At 35.3% G+C, this 20948-nt stretch overlaps 1 protein-coding gene across 10 annotated transcripts in view; it reads left to right on the forward strand.

Moving 5' to 3' along the window:
• PHKB (phosphorylase kinase regulatory subunit beta) overlaps nt 1–20948 on the forward strand; it is an 89674-nt gene that overhangs the window by 1256 nt on the left and 67470 nt on the right. For 2 of the 10 annotated variants that reach the window (XM_069793591.1, XM_069793590.1), the window contains exons 2-6: nt 8050–8139; nt 10338–10476; nt 13305–13404; nt 17230–17337; nt 19282–19362. In XM_069793591.1, the coding sequence (XP_069649692.1) occupies nt 8050–8139; nt 10338–10476; nt 13305–13404; nt 17230–17337; nt 19282–19362 (518 nt within the window). Of the gene's footprint in view, nt 1–1642; nt 1774–5995; nt 6014–8049; nt 8140–10337; nt 10477–13287; nt 13405–17229; nt 17338–19281; nt 19363–20948 lie in introns of those variants that run through there. The other 8 variants (XM_069793592.1, XM_069793595.1, XM_069793594.1 and 5 more) reach the window with 8 other exon arrangements.

Genomic DNA, 20948 nt, shown 5'->3' on the forward strand with positions numbered 1-20948 from the left:
GTTACTTTGTGGCCAAGCATGATTACATGGTACTATTATCTGAAATTGATTTACAAATGTAGCCGTAGAGCTCTACAAAATAAAGTCTGGAACATGCATGTTTGGAGTATGTGAATCCTGAGTCACAAGGCAGCATGCTAACTTTGGGATTCCCATGCAGGTTCAGGCCCTGTGGCTGCAGAAGGCATTTGGATGATGTTAAATGCTTCAGTTTTTCTTAACTGCCTTCTACTTTTTTGTTAAATGTATAAGGAAGTGTCTTCTGTGACAATGACAGATTATTATTGTAGTTCACTTCCTTCTTTTCCTGTTCATAGAGATTTTGTCATTTTTATAGTAACTGAAGAAATTTATTTACTCAAGAAATAAAGATGATTTTAGTTGAAATGCTTTTCTGGTAAAAGAGTTGATTTAAAAATCAAATTTTATATATAATCTTTCAGGGAACATTTTTATCTAAAAATGAAAATCATGTTCTTGTTTCTCGAATTTATTCCTGCATCTTTATAAGTATGTTGAAATTTGTATAATTTCAGAGCTTTTATACTTCCTTTCTGGCACTCTCAGAGACATGGTTGGTATAGTCATTGAAAGTGGCTGAAACTCCCCCGTACTGTTCTGAATTGGCTGAGGTCCATGCTTGAGACTCCCAGCTTACAAACAGTACTGTTGGTTTAGGGGTTTTTTTCAGTATGATGCCTGGAGTAAGATATAGTCAACATGGGGTATAGACACATGTGCATGAAATGTGCATGACACATGTGTCTATACCCCATGTTAACTAGCATGAAATGCACATGTGATTCATGTTTTATAGCTGACAGCAAAGTATCATTTAAGACCCTATCCTGTTGGCGGTAATCCATATCTTCATGTTTATGTATATTAAATTATGAATTACTTTTATTGCTAGTAAACCCAAATTTTATTGAGAATTTTTTCGTTCCCTTCCTTGAGCTATGAAATACTGTTTCATTCACTGCAACTGTGATAATTAACAGTTAGGAGCAGATTATAAAGATACTCTGTAGTTGGCCAGTCCGCAACCACTGAAATTTTGGTTACTTTAAAAAACATAAACTTCTTGAAAGATTTGGAAAAACTTGTCATCATAGTTACAAACAGTATTTTCTTATTTTACATTGCAAACTGGAAGATGTTCTACTTCAAATTACTGAGATATTCAGTACCATAAGCAATATATACGACTGCAAGTAACATCCTAGTGTAAATTCCACATGGGATAAAAGCAGCACTATGCATAAGCAGAATTTTAGCTCCCCGTGCTTACTATTACTTAATGCTTTTATATGCACTAGTTAAAACAGTATTTTTATTTAATCTTGAAATATATCAAATAGATTTTATTCAGCACCTTTTGATGTTAGTAGCAAATTTCCTATTGAATATCAAAGCTACTGTCTAATCTCCAAAAGGGACTTTGTGTAGACTGTCATTTTATTCAGATAAGTTTTACGGAAGTAAAAGCAAAATAAAACCAATGTTTAGGCTAGAAGAGGGAAACATAGAATGTAATGAAACTTTACTACCCTTTGTGCTGTGCACTCTGTCATGCTAATAACTCCACTAACATTGCTTTCACTTAATTTAATGCTGGTTGCCTTTAACATTTACTAAACAGTTTTGAAAATTACTATAGCTTAGCCTGAGACGTTTGTGATTAGCTGCACCAATTTGAAATGGCCAATTTGGATGATGACAGAACCTCCTCTGCGCATGGTTTTTTAAAATTTGGTAAGTGTGCAGTTCTGTGTTTTGTTTTTGTTTGTGGCTATTTAACTCAACAAAAAAATGTGTTTTGTGTTTATGCTAGCAGTTTTTTAGCACTGTACAGTAGAACTTAAATATTTGAGCTCTTTCAGTGAAAATTTGTGAAAATTGGAATCTACTTGGATTGAAATCTACTGTTCAGATCTTTCTATTTTGTTTGTGTTTTGTGTTCTTCTAGGTATCTTTCAGTGTGACAATCTCTGAACTGAAATTTCTCTTATAAGATGACGGTCATGTGAAAGGTGCACTAAGTATGGTGTTTAGGATTAACTCCTAAAAAAATCCAACATGACTGGTTTAGAGAAAAGAAGTAAAAATTTCCAGTAAGTCAGTCATTGTTCTAAAGCTTGACTTTTGGAAATTAAGTGGAAGCAAAATAAAGCCCCTTGGCACAGCTTCTCTTTAGGTACAACAGGAGCTAGAGTATATGAAGTTGTCAAGGCTGTTACTGATTTAGCTCAATATATTTTGAAAAGAGTTTGATTGGAACAAATGTGTCCATATGTGAAGGTAGCTGATCTGGGTAAAACTGTATAGGAGTCTTGTTTAGTCTGTGTTGAAACACAGAAGCAGTACAAGCGCTAGTGATAGTAACCAGGTAAGGGGATTTCAGCTGCCTCTTGCCACAACTGAGTCACTTGAACTACCCTGCCTTGCCTGTGGCATTTCTGGTTTGCCTCTGTTAATGTCAAAGGACATGAGAAGTGTTGACATGGTAATAAAAAAAATACTTGTTCCTAGTTATTACATTGATACTTGATGTTTCTTTAGTTATGGTGCAAAATAAACGTTTCTAGTAGTTTTAAGAGCTGTTGTTTTGAGTTCTCAGAAATGGCAATGACTGCCTTGAATATCCTGAATTATTTCTGCCTTGCTTGTAGCATTTCCAAGGCTGGTGTGGCAGACTTTGGCATTTTGGTGTATGTTGGTTCTCTGAAGATCCTGTGTACTGGCATGACGGTCAATGTTTTATTTCTAGTGTTCAGTAACTTCTCTGTGTTGTTAGTTACTGTAAATCCTGAAATCAGTAATTTCTGTTAAGTATAATATACTGCAGAGAGAAGTCACTTCAGCTGATTAGGAAATAGAGAAAGCACAAAATAAATTGGTACATATTTTTCTTTTTCCATGTAATTCTAATTGAATTATATGTCCAGTCTAACACATGATTTGTCTTGATAGACAATAGTTGAAAAATTTTCTTGCTTTAAAACTATTTAAATGAAACTATTACAAGATTTTACTTATTTTTACCTGTGGTGTTATCATCACTCAACCTAGGTAACACTTTGTACCTCGTGTTTACTCCTAATGTTTATTCACATACAGGAATACCATAATACCTTTTTGTTCTTCCTCCCCCAGCCCCTCACCTGGGGTTTCCTTACCACATTTTCATTAAATTGTAGAACAGTTCAGTTTGGAAGGGATGTTAGGAGGTCATCTACTCCAGCCTCTCGCTCAAAGCAGGGTCAGCTATGAGTCATAGTTTCCTCCTGTATGTAGTGATTAAAAATCCCCACCAGCAACAGCATAGTTGGTACATGTGAAGTTCATGGAATCAGAGTTCAGATATTTACATATGTGAGAAGTGACTTTTCTTTCTAGTGGAAGTGCTTCAGAAAATTATTTTCTTATATCATCTTGCTCAACTACATGGGTTTGGACTTAAAAGCAGATGTATTTCATGGCAGACAACTATTAGAATAAACTGTATGGTATCCAACAGTGTTTCTGTCCAGTACCGTGTTAAGTGAGCTCAGGAGAGATTGCAGAAGTCTCGAGGGAAAGGAAATGTGATGTTGGGAGGATATGATTTGTTCATATGATATCATGTCTCAAACTTTGCTGTGTGAAGAAATAAAATCCTCTTTGGTCCCAATGTCTTCTGTAATGTGAAGATGTTATCGCCCATACTAATACTGGGTAACGAAAGTTACTGTGACCTGAGATCTAGACCTTATTCATGTCTCAAGTGTTGGAATACACCCAGAACTAGCGTTGCAATAAAGGACTGTGGTCAGTTTTTATTCTTATCAGATCTAGAAAGAAATCTGGTGTTCTCAGATTTGTTTTGTTTGGTCTGTGCTGATTTAACTTTGCAAGTAAACATTTTCTTTTGTTCTTCTGGCAATGTGAAATGCTGGAAATAAAATTCTTGCCATGTTGTTTCCATTCGCTTGTGATTAAACTTTGGGGAGGTATGTGTTTGGTTGGTTGTTTTTTTTTTAAATTCTGTACTTTTAAAAATTTGAATAATCAGTCTTTGTTGAAATATGCAAATCTTTATCCATAGACTAGGCCCAGAATTCAATTCTGATGCCTATTTTTCTTCAATATCTGCAATTGCTGCCATCTTCAAGGATGTGTGGGTGTTCAAAGCTTCTGTATATACGAATTTGGGAGCAGGGTTTCAAAATGTCAGCCATAGCTTTTAAATCTAAACATCTAGGCAGTTTATAGCTCTTCCCTGAAGAGCAATTAATGCTTATCTCAAGTATAACTGGAATAAAAATGAAGTGGATGGGAAAGTACTTTAACATCACGGTGACATAATATCCCCAGCCTCCAGAGGTTGTCTATACGTAAATACTTACACTGCTAATAGCTTACCTCGGAGAACTTCCCTTAATTTCCTTCAGTTTTGTATTCTGCTTAGAAATTGAATTGCAAGTTTTTCCTGGAATTGTTGTACATTTGTGTATCATCTGCTGGATAATGTTTTCTTATAATTTCCATGTCTTAGCTAAGTCAGAAATATCTTGTTTATTACTTCAGTTCTACACTAGTAATTGATGTCTCTGTTACCAGTTATTGGGCTGTTTCAAATTTCTTCCTGTTTTCTAATACTTTGAAAGGAAATTACTGTCCTTTTTAATAATTCTTCAACTTGAAGAATGGTGAAATCATATTACCCTGGAACCTGTAAGTGGTAGGAAATGAAAGGGGATTAATTTTCATTCAAGATATGGATATATTGTATTTAGTCAGTGCAATTATCTGAAAAGAAACAGGGATTTAATTGGACTTGGGATAAAGATTTTGAGTGTTCTTTATCAGACGTTAAATATATTAATGCATGAAATAACAGTTTGATTTCCTATCTGTGTGGGTTTTTAGTGATTTTGAAGTAGTTACTGACTTGCAGCAATCCACTTCTGATGTAAGGAAATAATGGGCATGCTTCATTCTTTGCGGAAGAGAATCTGAACTACCACATACCCTATTTAAATTTTGGGTGGGGTTATTACAATGATCTACAGCTGAAGAAATATTAAATCAACAAAACATTTTTTAAAATTCCTTCCTAGCATATCTACTTATTTACCTAAAGTAAAACTCACACTGTATGGTTATAATGAAATGAGATATTTATGAAAAATAGTATTTGGAATTAATGTCCTCATTCTGTTTCTTCTGAATGCTAACATACAAACTGAGGATTCAAGAGTACTATTTGCATATGTCATTCTTTTATCTTTAAGTGTTGCAGTCTTGCTGCTGTCATTTTTTTCAGTCTGAAAACCTGTTTTAAATTTGTAATTGAAAATAGCTTCCTATAGCAGGTTTTTGTCTTGCTGAAATGAACTGTTAAACAGATTTTGGAATAGAGTATAGATGGGCTTTTTTTAGCGATCCTGAAAATAGCTGCCACTGGGTTATGGTCTCACTACAAAACCGCATGGAAGGAGAAGCTAGCTCCATGTTTTTCCTATCTGTTTCTTGCTTTTGATTAGATTGTGATACTAATGAAACATAATTTACCACAGGATTTGTCCAGCACAACGCTGTAGACACCCAAGCAAAACATAAACTATATAGATGCTAAGGAGGAATTAATGAAGAGTGCGTGGAAAACTTTGGTTTTGATTGTTCCTTTAAACAAATTCTCCTACTTGTAGTAGGAGTAATTTTAAGGAATACTTTCAAGCCATAAAACTTCACTTTTTGTCAATTTTCTTGAACTTTGAATTCATACCACCTTTTTGTTTCATCAACAGTCTACTCTGGCTGTTTTAATTTATTTCTGCTAGTAGTTTCAAACATCTAAAAGAATATAATTTGTAGATGGTGGTGCTTTGACATTTTCATGCTCTTTGTTCAGTTGTCTTTCTGCACAAAGTTGAAATCTTTGAATGCTCTGAAATAGAAGAATATTCTTTTTGTTCATGATAACTTTATTTTGTTTCTCTGTTGGCCACAGAGGGTCACAGATTGTCTGGTAAGTATGTAAATTAGAACAATTTTATTTTAGAAACTTGTGTGTGTGAGTGTGTGTGCCTGTGAATACTTAACTTTTTCATGGTGCAGTACTGGGGTTATCAGTCTGCAAGAAATAGACATTCTGAACCTATTTCACACACAAAGGACAGTGTACTATGTATGTGTTATACAGTTAACAAATCTAAGAGTAAGACTCTTTATTTTGCCTTTGAAAATCTAGTAAGTGAATATTTCTCATAAATTTGCTACTTTTTATGCAATAAGTGACTTACTGAAGATTTTATCTTACGCATATTCTGTCCTACTTTCACTGAATCACCTTATAAAATTACAATTACTGCAGTTCACTGGATTGTGTGCTTTTGCAAGATAACTGAATTAATAGTATAACTATAAATTACGAATCTTCTCATGGACAGGAATTCCTAGGCAAAAAGAAGTAGAAAAATAAAATTGCTTTGAAAAATTGATTTAAATTGGTTCAGAATGTTGATTTTTTTTAAACAGAAGATACAAAAGGTGTGATATATTACAAGTTTTTCTTTTCCATTAGAGAACAACTTCATTTCTTTTAGCTTTGTTTTGTTAGGGAACTCAAATTGGGCTCTCTGTCCTTCCCTCTCAGGCCCTTTCTCCACATGCATGTGTTCTTTGTAACTTAACCTCTCCTAATGAGGAAAGGAAAGGCTGTAGGGGAAGCTCAGATGTATTGGTAAACGTCACCTGAGAATCCATGTACAACAGACCTGCAGGAGTCTGCTGAAGGAAGGGTGGATTTTTTTTAACTACTATGCTTGCAAACCAAAAGTAATACTAATTTGGGGGCAGAGGTTTTTGTTCTTGAGGAACATTTTCCAATCTCCCCACCGAAGGGCTTGATTAGTAACGCTCCTGTCACTGCTCCACATACATTCATTTCATTTGGATGAGAGTCCTGTATACGGACAATCTCCTGTCTAATGCTTGGACGTGTGCTGGGAGTGCGAAAGAGGCAACTTCAGTAGGAGCACTCTGCTGCATCCTGTGCATCCTGCCAGAGCTGCTTGGCTGGCAGGGCTTCCCTGGCAATTCATTTTTCTGAGCTTTTCAGAAGGACAGCATGCAGTCCGGAAAGGGGAAAATCTCATTCTTCCTGTTATCAAATGGCTCTGTGGGAGATCTTCCCATCCAGAACACTGAATAAAGCCAAAGTGATTTATAGAGGGAGAGCAGTATGTTACTCTTAAATCAGAAGTTGGAAATGGTTTACCCCAGTAATTTTTAAGAAATCATGTCTTTCTGATAGGTAGCTCATTTCAGCTGTCAGGAAAACGGACTTTTCTGGTGCAAATAGGGAGGCAGTCAATATGTGGGACACTGAGAAGGAAAGATGTGGACTTGAGAGCATTGTATTTCTCTGGAATATAGGTAATTTGGGGGCTTTATCTGTTGGATAGGTTGTTTAAGCTTTGGTAGTATGTGAGACCAAGCTAAGCCTTTTTTTGATTCAAGAAATGAAATCAGCTAGGCTTTTTGTGGTAGTGGGTGAAAGCGGAGTTAGGATAGGTAAAACATTAATAGTGTTGTACATGTTCACCATTTAAAGAAGGCAGGTAGGGAAGTAATTGTTAAATTTGGGCTACTTTTGTCCCTCTTCCTTCTGTTTTTCTACATATCTTTAGGAATTCTGTCTATAGCATACTTAATTTATAAGAAAAGGTTCTTAGAAAATTCTTAACATTTAATAGACTGTCTTCAATAATTAAACTATACATTTACGTAGCATTTGCTGGAGCTGAATATCTGCAAGGCATTGGAGATCCAGATGGAGGTCTTGTTTGTGTGGACAGGTACTGCAGAAAAAATGTGTAGAGAAATCTGTTCTCTGAGATTTTAGAAATTACAATTTTTGTTGTTTGAATTGAAATTCGATAAATTGTGCTTTTGTATAACAAACATGAAAAAATCATATCGCAGTAATTTTTAGGAAAACTAGAATTATGAAACTAATTCTGATCTTGGGCCCCCCGCCCCCCTTTTTTTTTTTTTTTTTAGGTTCAATTTATGAGCCACTTAAAAGTATTAACCTTCCAAAACCAGAGGGGGAAAGTCTGTGGGATAAATTAGATCATTATTACAGAATTGGTAAGTTAATAATTTTAATAATTGTTCCTACCATGGAAGATTTTCAGTGTAACTTACTAAAATATATACAGTTATGGTTATGACAGTAATTGGCTTTGTCTTAAAATAATATCTGCAGTCTTTAATAAGGATTTTTATTTTCTGAAAGATAAAGGGTTCTGTCATTACAATTCCTCATAAGATTCCTCTGATAATATAATGCATGTATTTGGATATTTCATACATTGCTTGAAGAATTGTGACCTGTAAATAGTGTTCAAAATTATCATCTGCATTTGTCAAATGGTAGAATAGGTTCTAAGTTGCACCTGATGGTCTTGGGTGGGGAGGGTTAAACATAATCTGCTGACAGGTTTTGATGCTTGAACTAACCCAGATATGAATTAGAATTGATATTTACATGTATTCCTACTTGAGGATAGTTTCTGAAATTTCTCCTGGGAGTTTGAAAGGCACAAAAACTGGAGGGCTGAATTACACTTCTTGCTGAAAATGAAAATCTATGTTGGAAATGCAGTCCAGCTGTTAAGACTGAATTTAGAATTATTTTGGATAAAGTGGTAGCTTAGTATTGTGGCATTAGCCAGATACAGCTGAGGAAACATTTAAATGGAAAAAAGCTTTCTTTTAGTGCTTAAAAAACAGTTTGTCAGGTAATCAGTGAGAAGTTAATTTTTGTTATTAATGGTCCCCTAATGTATTTTTGTGCTGAAATTTTATCTGTTAGCTAACTTATTTTAAGCCAACTTGAGTGTTTTTCTTTTCATTATGTGATCATTTTAAGTCAAAACCATACATGTTAAAGAAGCAATGGCCAACTTGAGTGTTTTTCTTTTCATTATGTGATCATTTTAAGTCAAAACCATACATGTTAAAGAAGCAATGGTTTATTTTGATTGTTTTGGGGGTTGGAGGGGTTGTGTTATAATAAAGTCCTGCCTGTATTCTAAAATCAGTTTTTTTAATGGCTGTGCAATTGACTGTTTAAAATTTAAGTTTTAGTCAGGCAACAGTGTAAAATAGTGAACAATTTTTCCATCATTCTAAAAATGTGGGATGAGACTCCCTTCAAATCGCTTTTTGAAGTGAAATCTGTGAGTTGTGCCTGGTCTATCCATAGATGTGTTGCTGTTTGTAGATGCATTGCTTTTATCTTTCTTACAGAGGAGATCACTGTTCTATTTACTTTTAATGCTTGGCAGCAGCAAATCTGTGGTGGTGCTTGCTCTTTATCTGTTAGGCACTTATGTTGCAAGCAGTCTGCTGCCTCAGTAAAAATTTACTACTGAATTTATACTTCATTTTAGAATAGTCTATATTGACTTTTTCAGGTAACATTTTATCAAAGTTCTTGTTATAAGATACTAAGTCACTGAAGAATATAATGCAAAAAGCCATAAGCCCCGGTAAAGAGGCTTTTTTAAATTGATGCTTGATAACATTATGGAAAAAAACCTGCTTTCTTGTCTTATAATGAACAGGTTATTGTTAGAAAGGTCATGTTGAAGGACATTAAGCCCAGTTTCAATCTTGTATCTTGTAGCACACTGGTTATGATACAATTTTAGGAAAAAAATTCAGAAAGTGCAAAGTATTAAAGTACAAAGTGAATGAAAGTAATATTTAGTATTTTTTCTAATTCAGTTTTGACAACTTGAAAATTCCTGTCTTTTCTATTTTTATGTCAAGGTACTGAGTTAAATAGTTGTAGTCGTCCTTTCTCATTACTTCCTCCTTCCTTTCCTTTTTTAAAAATATTGATACAATCATCTGGCCTAAGTTAAAAAATTAATTTTTATGAATTTAGAGTTCTGCAGAGTTTAACTATTTAAATTGGGGGGGGGGGGGGGGGCAGTTGACATACCGTAGGCCCCCTTCCCCCCCTTTTTTTTTTTTCATAATAGGGAAATTACTGGGTTGCATTGTAGATATTCTGTACTGAGTGGGCTGTACTAGAACAGAGCCATATAAATAGTTTTGAATACTGAGTTTTTGTAAAAAGGTCTAATTTGACTGTAAAAACAAGGTAACAAAATTCTTTGCATGTGTCTTTCTCCTTACCTTTCTTTCTCTTCTGTTTTATGTTGTGCTTGCTCTAACAGGTTGTTCACATCTTGATTTATTCCTGAAAATCTGTGTAGAAACTGGAAGAAACATAAGTGTTGTTAATACCACTTCTTCTTTTTTCCTTTTTCCAGTTAAGTCAACATTGCTGCTTCATCAAAGCCCAACCACAGGTCTGTTTCCTACAAAGACATATGGCGATAACCGAAAGGCAAAAGTACACGACAGTCTTTACTGTGCTGCATGTGCCTGGGCACTAGCCCTTGCTTACAGGTGACTAACTTCTAAACTCAGGTCTCTGCCATGTTACATTCTTTCTGTTATGGAGTTCCCCAGGAATGTTTTAAAAGATGAAGCTTTATCAAAAATAGTTTTGTAAATCCATAGGGATAGTACATGTTTCCAAATATCAATAAAATACTTATGTAGCTATTAGGTTAAAAAATGTCACTCTAATTTGGTAAGTAAGCATGTTTTCATATAATTTAATTGGTACCCATATTCTGAAACAGAGGAATTGATGCATGCTATAAGAAAAAAGGTTATTGTGGCAAACTACTCATGCAATACTGCTCATTTTAAATGTAGTAGGAGAGTGCAGAGCAGAAGCAGGGTTGCTGCAGGTAGTAACAATCCGGGTACTTGCAGGAGACTGAATCCTTGAATGCTGAGAAATGTGTACTTGGGAAGTAGTCGTGACTATCTTCCTTGCTAGGTACAAAGGCTGGGCCATCTCAGTTGTTAGCTCTTCTTACTTTCTGTTTTGTCCGTTTCCCCGGTTGACTCATTAGAGAAGTAGGCTAGGAATTTGCATGGTGTATATGACCTTAAGAACTATGGGAGAGTTACATCCCATAATAATTAATTCATAATTCCCTCTCCTTTACGTCAAATAATTATGGAAATTGCTTTCTGAGATTTAGTATTCCTTGTTTCCAACCTTGCTACCCCAGCCACCCAGGAAAACACGGAGGTGATGATAACTGAAATGTGGTGTTTTTAAGAAAGAAGATGGTGTGCAGATATTGAATAATTTACTCTCTTTAGTAATCAACTTCTTGTATTGGGGTAGTGATCACAATCTTGGACAAAATTCTAGTATACTGTACAGAAGAAGGACCAGAAATAATATGAGGAGCTACTGTTGAAGTAAAGATGATCTACTTAGCAGATAAAAAGTTTTGAGTTTCTTTTCTGTCTCCATTTATTGCTTTAGATTCTATACCCCTGACACCAATCTGAAGAAACAGTTATTAAAGTTGTCTTCTAGGAAGTGTTGTTAAAAAATGATGCTTTTTGAAAGAGAAGACATACAGAGATTTGCCTTTACTTCTGGAGATGCCGTGCCTGAGATCTAATGGGTTTCAAAATTTTGAGACTAGCAAAAATTTTAAGGAAATTAACATTCAGAATGTGTAATGATTACTTTCATTTCTTATATTGAAATCTTTGCATTTTTCTTTTAATTCCTCTTTCTGTTGGTGACATAAAAGCATTTGAAAACAACAAAAAAAATTTAGAAGGACGAATGAAAGGGGCAGGGGTGATTGCTTTGAATTTTCAGCAACTCATAGAAGAGAGCATGGCATGATGTTGCCTGAGTTATTCAGTCTTTAATTTCCACTATGTAGAATCATAGAAGATGATATGTGAAATTTGATGCAGGTTGAAGGAAGGGCAAAGTGGCAAGATAAATAGTTTGTGTTACGTCCAATTATGCTCAGAACAGGGCCCTGAACTTCAGGTGCTGTGCACCGAATTTTCTTTGATGGGCAAAGGTTGATGACTGAAATTAAGTGAACGGCAAAAATCTGAAATGAGCCAAGATACAAGACTCATGTGGAAGGTTGTGTTATCTACTACATGCAGATTACTGTGCTTGACTCATGCCAGTGCTGCTGTTCACTTTTATAAAAGCTGAATTTCTTGAGAGCATGTTAAGAAAACAAACACTACTCTTATGAATAGAAGAGAAATGTTGTAACATGAAAACTTCAGGGCTTTTACATGTGCTTCTTATTGCTCTTTGGATTTATGGTAAAGTTGGGAATAAATACTAAATTCTTAACCTATTAATTGTGCATTATCTGGTTTTATTCCTTGGGTTGCTTTTCCCCCCCTTTTTTCAACTTTGTAATTGAAAGCAAGTATATTTCTTAGATATAAGATTATTATTTAAATAGCATGACTTCTGGACATGTATGCTTTTAGAAGTTATCACTACATTCCTGAGTTTCAGTGCAGGTAGCAGAACCTCAGCATAAACTACTAACATGGTAAGTGTGGTAGAAAAGGATATGCTTAATTTGCAGTGTAGTTATCATCCACTTACCTGTATTCAAATTAGTAACAGCTATAAAGTGGACTGAGAAATAGCATTGAGCATATTGTGCTGTTTTGCGTATTTGTATCAGAGACATGTTGTTCTAAGTTACGAATACGTAAGAAAATATTATTTTCACCCTGAAAGGCTCAATCAAAAATTGGGAACTGGAAAAGACAGAACACATGAATGCAATGATCAAGGTTGTTTACACACTATACATTTCTTAGAGATAAAATAACTTAGGATTTGGCATTGTTTTTAATATATGTTTAGTAATATAGTAATTGTGAGTATTGTTTGATTTCAGGTATAAAAATAACAAGGTATCTTGAAACACATTTCTGGACTTTCAGAGTAGTGAACTTTCAGACTCTTGTATGCACAGCTGTAGTTTATCAACATCATCAGGAAAGTGACGTTGATTATGAATGGCAGATATTTTTTAGAGTTAAAGAGAAATTGTCTGTGTTTTGGATCTGCCAAGGAACATAGAACAGTGGCTTGCAATGTTATAATATCAGGAAGGATTATTATTTTTTTTTTTAATTTTGAAATAGGAATGTTTGTGTAAGTTGCAATATAAACTAGAAAACTTTTTCTTTCTTTTTAATTAAGGAAGGATGGGCAGGGCTATAAATATGTTGATATGAGCATGGGTACCACTATAAAACAATGTTAGTTAAATACTTAATACTCCAAAGCGCTAATGTGTCTTTTTCTTTTTCTCCCCCTGATGCATTTCCACTTTGTTTTATGAGTTATCTCTCTTACGCAGGCGTATTGATGATGACAAGGGAAGGACTCATGAACTGGAGCATTCTGCTATAAAGTGTATGAGGGGAATTCTCTACTGCTATATGCGCCAGGCCGATAAGGTAAAACACTGTAGTGTGGACACAAGCACTCACTTAATTCTAAGGGATTAATTAAACTGTGAAAACTAACTTCTAAACATAGATAAAATTCAAAAGGGGAATGCAGTATTACTGTGTGGCCCAGCTAAGAACAGCTGCTTCATTATTGTCAGGTCGCAGCATTGTTTTAGGGTATAGAAGACACAAGCCTTTTGCAAAGTAAACTGCAGGGTATACTTGAAACTTCCTTGGGTTCCTTTTGCAGTTATTTATCCCATTTAAACATCAGACCTTTAATAATCGGGGTTGGGTTTTTTTATGTCTTTTTAGCGCTTAAATGGAAAGATGTAGAATTTCTTTTATCTAAGGCTGGAGAGTTTTCTTTGCACTGTTAACTTGGTTATTGCATTTGCAGTTGTGCTCCTTACTTAGGTGATTGTTTTGATTATTTTGCTTGGTTTCTTTAGCAGTCACTTTCCAGTATTCTTTGACCTAATGATGTAAATTCAGAAGGGCAGCAACAACAGATGAATACACAAAAATAAGAGTAATTTACTTATGCTATAATATAGTTGATTTATTCAGCCTGTAATCCTTTTGGGAGTATACCCTGAACATTCTTGGATATTCAGGGCTTCTTCTTACTAAAATTTAGATGTGGTGGATTAATTTTGCATAGTGGCTAGCAGTAATTCTACAGGTAGTTAACTGTCTGTATTCCATGTGATTATTTTAAGTTTTGTGCTGCTGAGTTTTAACTGTATTATTAAAAATAATTCTCATGTTACCACATAACTTCCATCACTTCGAAGCACACAAACTGAAATGTAAAGTCCGTAGGCATGTGATATCAGTAATAATAATAAGCAAATGAGGTGTATTGCCCATTGTATTTGTGCTGATGTGGGGTTTTTTTCAGTTTTCTTAGACTGTTTCTTTGTAGTCTGATATCTTTAATAATCTTGACCTAAACTGATCTTGTTATATTTGAGCTGTTGTTCTTCTCTTTGACATACAGTGGTTTGTTTTGTGGGTGATGAGTGCAGATATGAATAATGAGTATTAAATTAACACAGGTGTCACACTGCTGACATACTGGTTGTCAGTTTTTGCCTTGATTACTATAAATGCTTCCTCTTCCTGCAGTAATGAACAGTCTCCTAACAGACATAAGTCAAACTGGACTTTATTCTGAGAGACTCTACGTGCTGGCCTTATGTAGAAGGAAGATATTTTTTAATAATATGAATTATATATGCCCAAGGAGTGACTTGCATAGGTGATGGTGTTTGTGACAGAAATTGCAGATGTTATATTCTATTGCTCATTAACATATGAGTTATGACCTGAAATGTACTGAAAGTGTTCATGGACTAGAGATGGTAACTCCACATCGTATTCATTTTCTTGCTTCTGGGGCACATGCTATATGCTATGTATGATTTGTTGGTAGAGAAGAATATCCCATGAAGATAAGATCACTGTTGAAAATGTTGTGAAATATGGACCACGTACTGGCAATGATGGTTAGAAAATTCAAAAACTGTTTGTTGGAGAGCACAGCATGACTTGAAGAGTTATGGAGAAGGATCTTCTGTTACATTCATTCTTTTCTTTGTGAATTTGTTTTCCTTTCTCTGCCCTATTGGCAGCTCTCTGACAGTCTGGATTGTTTTCTCAAATGGTTTTGTAAGCTAGCAGGCATTGTATTTTGCAACGAAAAAGGAATCAAAACTACTTTAAAACCACGGTAGTTCTTATTTCTCTCCTTTGTTGTTAACCTCTTGTATTAGTAATTCATCTTACTGCATTCCATCTCCATCATAAGAGATTCTGTATCTTAGAGGCTCATTGTGAAGTCCAATGATAGTGTCCGTGAATAAAAAGTCACTTTAGTCTGGGGTACTATTCTTCCTATCTGTGATCTTCATGTTTTCTTTTTAAGCTATCAGCTTTGCCTTCTAGTATCTGTAAACATTTCACTGTACATCTGAATGTCACAAACTGTGCTCACCAAAATAAATCTTTGTTTTCCCATGTGCTCTTTTATACTAGATATTCTTAGCTTTTGCAGCTTTTAATCTGTTACGTGATCTACAGGTGGCAATTTCTGAACACTTTTTTGTAGGTCTATGACCTAGAAGGCTTAAAAATTATTATTATTAACAACAATAATAATTTCTTCTTTTGTTTTAAAACCTTTGCCACATTGTCAAATGGTACAACAATAATTACTAAATTTCATGGATCATGATCACTAAAAATATTAAAACTATTGTTCCCAACATAAGATTTGGGCCCTTGCGCTCCAGTAAGAGCTTTAAACTAGGAATGGTGATGGGGGGGAGAGAGTGCTCAACAGTCAAGTGAGGAAGTGGTGGGTGGACTAGGCAAGCAAACGGCCTGGAGTGATGTGAACAGAAGGCACATAGCATTAACTGAAGTGGAATTGTCCCAGGCATACGTGTGGAAATAAGGAGGTACCTAAGGGACAGCATTATGGAGAAGAAGGTTCTCATACCCTTTCTAGGAAACCAGCATACTTGGGTGCCTCTCAGAAATGCCCATACACTAATGCATGCGGCCTGGGGAACAAAATGGAGGAATTAGAAGTATGTATGCAGCTCCAGGGCTGTGATGTCATGGGATCACAGAGCTGTGGTAGGACAGCTCAAGTGACTGGAACAGTGTGGTGGATGGATGCGGGCTCTTTAGGACAGGCCAGGAAGGTAAGGAGGGCAGTTTGCCCCGTATGTGAGAGAGTAGCTGGAATTCATGTAGTCTGCTAGGGAAAAGTGGTGACCCTGCTCAGAGCCTGTTGTGGTTTAACCCCAGGCAGCAACTAAGCACCACGCAGCCACTCACTCACTTCCCCCCCACCCAGTGGGATGGGGAAGAGAATCGGAAAGAAAAAGGTAAAACTCATGGGTCGAGATAAGAACAGTTTAGTAGAATAGAAAGGAATAAAATAATAATGATAATAATAACAATAATAAAATGACAATACTAATAAAAGGATTGGAATATACAAAACAAGTGATACACAAAGCAATTGCTCACCACTCGCTGACCAATGCCCAGTTAATTCCTGAGTAGAGATCCCCCCAGGGCAACTCTCCCCAGTTTATATACTAGATGTGATATCACATGGTATGGAATACCCTTTTGGCCAGTTTGGGTCAGCTGTCCTGGCTGTATGGAATACCCTTTTGGCCAGTTTGGGTCAGCTGTCCTGGCTGTGTCCCCTCCCAACTTCTTGTGCCCCTCTAGCCTTCTCACTGGCTGGGCCTGAGAGGCTGAAGAATCCTTGACTTAGTATAAACGCTGCTTAGCAACAAGTGAAAACATCTGTGTGTTTCCAACATTCTTCTCATGCTGAACCCAAAACATAACACTATACCAGCTACTAGAAAGAAAATTAACTCTATCCCAGCTGAAACCAGGACAGAGCTTATGGGTCAGGATTCTCTATGTGCATTTCAGATCTCTGAATTCAAGGTAGGCGTGACATGCTTTGACATGCTTTCTGCTAAGATTTGAGCTCCAGTAAAATGTCCAGAACATGAAAGTGACTAAGCATCTGTAGCTATCTATTACAGATTTTTTTTCTACCAAACCCAAAGAGATTGAATAGATGGGTTCAATATTTGTATTCTTTATGTATACTTTGAGTATGTATGAAATAGTTTCTGATAAGTTTCAGGAACTGTTGTTTATAAGTTTTTTTTACGTAGTGGTCACACCCAGATATTGTGAAGTAACTGAGTTATATAGTGAATTTGTGAATGCCCAACATACTGAAATTATTGACTTTGATTTTATGTTTTGCCTTTAATTCACCTTCAGGTTCAGCAATTTAAGCAAGACCCCAAACCATCTGAATGTCTTCATTCTGTTTTCAGTGCACACACTGGAGATGAGGTCTTCTCCCATAAGGAATATGGTCACCTTCAGGTAAAATATGCATGTGTGTGTAAACAAAAGCTTGGATGATTTTAAATAATGTTATTGTTGTCTCCATTCTTTCATGATGCAGCTGTCTGTTTAGATTTGTGTTAGATGTGTTGTACTTGATAAAACTGAGATTCCTTCTGCATCTTTGGGTGAAAAAGACTGGAAATATAACTCAGTGGTATGTTTTGGCCAGAAGGCTCTATAATAACTGGGATTTGTGGAGGTAGATGGTTGGTTGTTTATGAAGTTGCTTCTTTTTGAGACCAACAGATGGCTGTCAATAAATAATTCTGGCAAAAAAATGTTGAAGTAGTCAGTAAAGTGAAAGATTTAGTGTAATCTTACATTGAATAATATATTTTTTTATTAACGTTCCCAGCTTAATTTTTCATAGGTCTGAGCAATTTTCATTCATAGTAAAGATTTAGTGTTACACTGTCAACGGCTTTGTCTGGTTAAAAATTATTGTTCACTATTTTGTGTAGTGGTTCCTAGTCAGATTCTGCATAATTGATTGTTTTATTGTCTTATTTTCCAAAGTGTTGACTTACTCTTTTTTTTTTCCCTTCTCTTTACCTTCAGATCCTTTTTTGCATTCATGACCTTATTCTTTTGCATTCCATAACTCTATGTACTCTTTCTAGTTCAGAAATTGCTAGTGAAATTATTCAGAAGTGACAGTAGGTTGATAATTATTTAATTTAATGGTGACAACATCGCTTAAATATTTTGTACAGTAAATATGTTGAATTCAGAAAATATATATTCTGAGAAAAATTATTTGTGGGGTTATCCTAAGTTAGTATTTTGGACTTCTATGTGAGGCTTCCTGAGAATACGTACCTTTTATCTGCAGGAGGATACAATAATTTTGGGGCCTGGGGAGCAGTGTATGATAGTTCAAAATCTCTGTTTTTTGTGGCAACTCAACCCTTCCCGTAAACATGAATGCACATTCCCTTCTGTCATCAGCAAATGTCAAAAAATAGAGAGTTTTCAGCTCTGTGGAGACAACAGAAAACAGAGTAACTGAGGTAGTTCAGTTGGGAAGAATGGAATAGATTATGTAGCTGGTCTGCCATTTTTGCTGTACTTGGTGCTTTTCAGATTGTATTAAGAAACTGGAGTCAGTGGTCTTTAAATCTTGTGGAATTTTTAGAATTTGGACCTTATTTTTAATCTTCTATGTTTCAGATAATCCATTTTTTTGTTCTAGATGGTTTCACTAAATTTCATATACTGAGATTGTGGTTTTATAGCTCGTTCAAGCAAGTTATTGTGATGAACTTACTTTCTCTATTGAAGTTGTACAAATTCTCAATTATGCTAGAATTCTGTGTAACAAAAGCAGTTTTCTTTGATTCATTAATAAATTGACATTATGATGCTCATCTGTACAACTGCTGAAGGTAATTACTGTTAATAATTAATGCCATGTACAGCTACAAAAGAAAATGGTTTTTCACAAATGTGATCATATCTGAATGTTGTAATTATACTTCTGTCAGTTGATAACCCTAAAATTCCAGTTAGGGATGAAGTGATTTGCTTTTTTAGATATGCTGTGTACTATTCAATATGCTACTTGCCTTCTTGGTGCTCCACTTGCTAATAAATTGTCATATATGTAAACGTGAAACAGCTTGTGACTGAAGTGATGGGTCAAAGCAGTACGCCTAAGCAAAAACATTTTAATACCAGAGTTTCAATACTGCAGCAGAAGTTTTAGAGGACAGTGTTTGTGGTGTTTCTTCCTACTGATTGTTTCCACATCGTTACATCTAGCATATTGGTAGATAAGGATAATATTTTTGAAGAACCAAAACTGTGTTATAGTGGGACCATCTTTGTTAGTGAGTAATATCATATTTAGCTTGTTTGTTTATATTACTCCAATAAACATAATGTTAATTATTGTTTCCTTTCTGTCTTCAATTACTTCAGATAAATGCTGTGTCGTTATTTCTCCTCTATTTGGTTGAGATGATCTCTTCGGGGCTGCAGATTATCTACAACACAGATGAGGTACAAATCGATTCCTGATGTTAAAACACATGCTTTATTAAGTTGTTTTGTTGGGTTTTTTCTTGGTTTTATTTAATTACCAACTGTAAAATAATTGTTCTGGAAATACACTGCAGATTTTTTCCACTTTTAATGGAAGTCAGAAAAGATAAATGGAATGAATGGATAGTGAAATAAATTAATAGCTAATAAAGTGTTAGATATGCAAAGAGTGAATGTAACATGACATTTGCTGCTATTTCTGAAAGGTACAAGGTCAAGAATTAAAAGGTCTATTAGGACAGTTACCTTCTAGTTATGTTGCTCTCACTTTTCACCTCATTTCAAACTGTCAGTACGTTCTGTCCAGTGGAATTTCAATATAATACATAATAGAGTTAATTTTCCGGAAAGCTGAAGGACTTTCTTCAAATACTTATGAACCTATGGGTGTTAAGAAGTTTTGCTGTATCTTTAATTGAAAATAAACCAATTTTATATCATGGTAAGAGATGTTTGTAAGATTGTCAACTGTTCTGTAAATAAGATAATAATAGCCACCGTGGCCTTGACTTGAGGACAAGTCATGTCAGGACAATCTGCTGTCCTCCTCTAAAATGAGGTTATGTTTTGAGATGGGAATAGAAAGCATAGATAATTTCCACCCCACACCCCCCCTGCCCCGATTTTCTTAATCTGGGTTTGTTTGAATTTACTCTGGTCTGTTTAATAGTCGCTGGTGTATGGCCTTAAAAAGCTTAAATGCACTTATAGTACTACCATTTTAAAAAAAGGGAGATTTTTCCAGTAATAGTACATTTGCATTATATTTCTAGAACATACATCTTTATTAATGCTTTTTCTTTAGATAATAAGAAAGCTAAGTGATGCAACATGTCTGCTTTCTTGCTTAGTTAGATCATATGATGGGTCTATATTATTTTCTCTGAATTGCCTTTATGTTTGTGAGGAGGCAAATGTATATAATTATGTATTTATTTAGCTTGACTTATAATTGATATTATCCTCCAGATGTTTGCATTTAATTACAGAATCTGCAGAAAAAAATGCATGTGTATAGACTCTCCAGTCAGTGGATATTCTCCACTTCAATGTCAGCATGTAGTTTTCATTGCAACTGTACCCTAGAAATCTGTGGTCTATGGAGATTTATACTAAGATTGTCTTACCACAGATCTGTACATTCTGTTAGTCTCTGTATAGCTTCAGCAGTTGCATACATTCTCAGATCTTATTAACGCCACATAATTATGGTATTTCCAATTTTTCCTGTGTGTCGAGATAATACTCAGCATAGTGGCATTGGCAGCACTGTGGATGTGACAATCTGCTACCCAAGCATCAAGTTGGATATTTCTTTCCAATGATATCATTTCATGATGTATTTAGTCTCCTTTCATAGAGAGAACGTTTCAAACCAGTGCTAGCACAGTGAAAGGTGCTGGCAGATGGGTGACATTTGGCAAGCTGTCTGCATGAATATGTTTGTACACAGAACTGTTGGCTTCGGAGGCAATCATTGTATACTAGGCTGCTTGATGTCAGGCATGGCAGCTGTCAATGAGTTACCCTCTAGTTGCATCTGT

The sequence above is a fragment of the Haliaeetus albicilla genome, chromosome 10 (genome assembly GCF_947461875.1).
Source record: "Haliaeetus albicilla chromosome 10, bHalAlb1.1, whole genome shotgun sequence".
Lineage (NCBI taxonomy): Eukaryota > Metazoa > Chordata > Aves > Accipitriformes > Accipitridae > Haliaeetus > Haliaeetus albicilla.